Raw genomic sequence first — 3,610 nt, forward strand, 5'->3', positions numbered from 1 at the left:
AGTCGAAAAGACCTATCTCAGGTGAAAAGAAGAGAAAAAAAAAGAAAAGGAAAAGGAGAAAAGAAGGAGAAATGTTTTTTTTTTTTCTTTTTTTAAACATTTTTTGTTTCTGGAAAAAGAAAAAAGAAGGAGGAGGACAAAGACGGGGAGTAGCACTCTACCATTTCTCTCCTCTTTAAAAAAAAAAAAAAAAAAAGAGAGAGAGAGAGCACTTTACTTTCCCGTCCCACACGTGCTCGATCTATTTTCTTTTTTTTTCTTTTTTTTTTTTTTTCAATGTTGGCTGGCTTTAGGAGTAGCGAGTGATTATGCCGATTAATGTACGTTTCACAAATTGGAGAAAGGGGGAGAGGGAAGAAAAAAAAAGAAAGAAAGAGAAAAAAAAGTAGAAATGAGAACGATGGAAAGTTAGCTCTTTCGTTATTTAAAGGACGGAGAAAGAGAAAGGTCATGTCGTTTGTGAAATATCCTAAACACACATTCAGGAAGAAGAAGAAAAAAAAAATGAAAGAGAGAAAAAAAAATGAGAGGGATTGCTTGCCCAAAACACGTTCCTCCCCACGCATGCATCCCATGTGCAGAAACGTGTCTGTTCTCTTTTTTTTTTTTTAATTTTTTTTATTTTTCCGGAGGAAGGACCCACTGGACGCGCATTCCTGCGAAGAATGCGCGTCTGCTGCGGGTCAAAGCCGCGCTCCTTCGAGCGATAAACCGCCCACGACGGGGTCGGCGCGCAGTAGTCCATGCGGTGAAGACAAAGTCTCCATCTGGATCGACTTTTTCGCGCCTGGACGGATCACTCTCCATCTCCATCACCACCGCCTCTTCTTTTTTTTTTTCTTTTTCTTTTTTCTTTTCTTCGCCTTCTTCGCCGCTGCCGTGGGGACTTCGTTTCTTCGATCTGCGCACTTGCACCTGATGCCGCGCGTCTTCCTCGGCGTCAACGTTTCCATCGCCGCTGCCGTTGTGGTTGTCGGTGCTGTTTTCATTCTCATTCAGATGGTCGAGGACCGGAGGAAGGCCATGCACCTCCTCGTACTGGGCGGCGAGCTCAAAGAAGCGGGCGTAGTCGATCCAGGTGTTCCAGCGGTTGTTGAAGTAGAACTTGTCCAGGGCGATCAGCACGCAGCAGCTGTGTTCATGCTCACAAGCAATGTGGTACGGACGGTTGCGCTGCTCGGCTGGCACCACAAAAAATGCTGCGTCGTCCTCTGCGTTCGCATCCTCTTCCGCTGCCGCCGCGGCTACGGAAGAGGACGCAGAGGACGAAGCAGCAGCAGCCGCGGCTGCCTCGTTCATGGTCTTGGTGATGTAGTTCGGCTTGCGCTTCGCGATTTCATCGCAGAGCTGCGCGCAGAACTGAATGACCTCGTCGTGCCTCGGCACGTGGGTCTTCATGTTGATGGTGTTTGTGTGCGAAGTCCCGCAGAACGTAACGCCCTTCACCTCGATGAAATCAGGCCAGCCTTTCTCCACGAGATCGGCGTAGTTAGCAATGTGGACGCTGTTCATGTCATTCACCAGCGTCAGACGAAAGACAGTGCGGGTGTTCTTCTTCTTTCGGAGGACGTCCACGCAGCTGAGACAGCGCTCCCAATAATCCTCAAAGAGGGGACGGTCAATTTGCTTGAGCTCGTCCGAGGTCGGGGCGTCGATGGAGAGGTAGAGCTGTGTAACAGGCCGCAACATGCGCAGCTGCTCGGGGAACTGCGCGTTGGTGACCATGAAGGACGAGATGGGACTCTTTTTATTGTGCAGGAGGTGCAAGAACTCGTTGATGCGGGGGTACATGATCGGCTCTCCGACCAGCGACAGTGCACAGTGCCTCACCGTAAAGGCCTTTTGCAGGTTCTCCTCCGAGACGCCCGGGACGCCACGCATCGTGTTGATCATGCGGACGTGGCGCTCGATCCCGCCGTCCACGATGACCTGCGGCTCGTCGACCTTCCAGCGAAAGGTGGTCGAGACGGGATTGGTGTGGTGCCGCCAACAAAAGATGCACTTATTCGCACACGCGAGCGAGGGCGTCAGCTCCATGCACTGCGACGAGTTGATGTTATAGAAGGTGTGCTTGTAGCACCCTCCACGTCCACGCAGCATGGCCTTGGTCCAGCGGCAGAGCTTCACGCCCGAGTGAGAGCCTATCAGGTTGTAGCCCTGCTTTTCAAGATTCTTGCGGAGACGGGGGTTCAAGAGCTCCTTGCGGCTGCCCGCCACCCCACCCGCGCGCGCATGGTCGTCCTCGTTGGTCTCAATGTCATCAATGAGGTCTTCGATTTCGTCGAGTCCGCTTTCATTTTCGCCATCGCTGCCGTCGCTGCTACTCTCCGCCGCAGCGCCACACGTCTCCGCCTCCCCGTTGTTGTCCGTGCTACTCTGACAGCCGCAGCGGTGCTGCGAATCGACGTCTTGCCCGTCCTTACCGCCATTGCCGCTGCTGCAGCACAGCTGCTTTTGCCTTTCAGCCCCGGGCTTCAACGTCGACAACGACGTCAGCGGCAGCTTCTTCTTCTGCACGTGCATCGAGCCATCCGCGAAGAACTCGACGCGGTTCAGCCACTTGAAGAGGGTTTGAGAAAACACTTGAAAGAGATTTGGCACCTTTGCGTCCGTGGCGTACACCGGTGGCACAACGAAGTGTGGCGCGCCCATCCCCCTGCAGTATGCCACAACGTGTTTGCCAAAGGCGTTGAAGTGTGTGGGACCATAGGCCACGTCCCCAAGGCCAAAGAGAGCAAAACGCTTCGAGGACAGCGCATCGCGCGGGACACGGTGGTCCTCGTAGCAGTCCTTCAGCACTTTCTCAAAGTTCGCGCTCCGCGGTGGCGCCGTGCCGTCGGTGAAGGTGGAAACGATGAAAATGATGAGGCCGTAGTAGTTCGGGCTCTTGCGGTCGGCCTCGAGCAAAGTGTCGACGCTGCAGGCGTGGCTGTCTTCCTCTCGCAGCTCGAGGATCTTGACCGATGGCGTCACCGCATGAGCGTCCTGCACCGCGGCGGCCTCCTCCTCTCCTCATTGGCCTTGTTCGCGTTCAGGATTCTGCTGGTCTTCGCCTCGTCCTCTTCTTCTGCCGTCTTTTCTTCTTCTTCTTCGCCACCACCTCCACCACTTCTCCTTTTCTGTTTTGCAACGCCTTCGCGTCGCGCTTCTGCTGCAGTTCCAACAACTGGCCGTTGATGGCGTTGAAGAGTTTGTGCGAGAGAGTCAGCGCGTTCTGTGAGTTACTAGCGTAGGCAATCAGGATTCTCGGCTCGCTGCGGTGCGGAGCCGTTCCCTTTTTCTTTTCCTTTTCCTCTGTCTTGTTCTTCCTTTCGTTGCTCGCAGCGTGGCCGTTCTTGGCGCCGTTTGGCGTCTGTGAATCGTCCACCTTCTGCTTCTTGTCCACCTCCTCAGCGGCAACGGCAGGGGCAGCGGCGGCGTCTTGCTTGTTCTTCTTGTTCTTGTTCACTTCCTCCTCCCCTTCCTCCGTCGCCTTGGACTTGTTTGCTTGCGAAGAGGAAAGGGCGACGCCAGCGGCCTTCCTCGGCTTCCGAGTGTTCTGTTCGTAGAGGAAGAAGAGAGTGACCGGCAGCGCCACAAGCATCAAAAACTGTAGGAGGGCGGAGAGCAT

The 3,610-nt window shown here is 54.0% G+C and overlaps 1 protein-coding gene across 1 annotated transcript; it reads right to left on the bottom strand.

The window, feature by feature from the left end:
- Positions 1 to 618: 618 nt before the first annotated feature.
- LOC126766532 (uncharacterized) lies at positions 619 to 3,610 on the bottom strand. Its single transcript, XM_050484288.1, has 3 exons — positions 3,101 to 3,610; positions 1,279 to 3,000; positions 619 to 1,224 (listed from the first exon to the last, which is right to left on the bottom strand). Exons 1-3 carry the CDS (start codon positions 3,608 to 3,610, stop codon positions 619 to 621), a joined length of 2,838 nt encoding a protein of 945 aa, XP_050340245.1.

Source organism: Bactrocera neohumeralis, unplaced genomic scaffold (assembly GCF_024586455.1).
Source record: "Bactrocera neohumeralis isolate Rockhampton unplaced genomic scaffold, APGP_CSIRO_Bneo_wtdbg2-racon-allhic-juicebox.fasta_v2 ctg1643, whole genome shotgun sequence".
Classification (NCBI taxonomy): Eukaryota; Metazoa; Arthropoda; class Insecta; order Diptera; family Tephritidae; genus Bactrocera; species Bactrocera neohumeralis.

Bases quoted from the DNA above. Each gene is read 5' to 3' on its own strand.
- LOC126766532 (XM_050484288.1), bottom strand. From the start codon at position 3,610: ATGCTCTCCGCCCTCCTACAGTTTTTGATGCTTGTGGCGCTGCCGGTC. The intron at 3,001-3,100 runs GTGGTGGCGAAG...GGAGAGGAGGAG, and splicing joins GAAAAGGAGAAGTGGTGGAG to GCCGCCGCGGTGCAGGACGC. The intron at 1,225-1,278 runs GCTGCTGCTTCG...GCAGCGGAAGAG, and splicing joins TGAACGAGGCAGCCGCGGCT to GATGCGAACGCAGAGGACGA.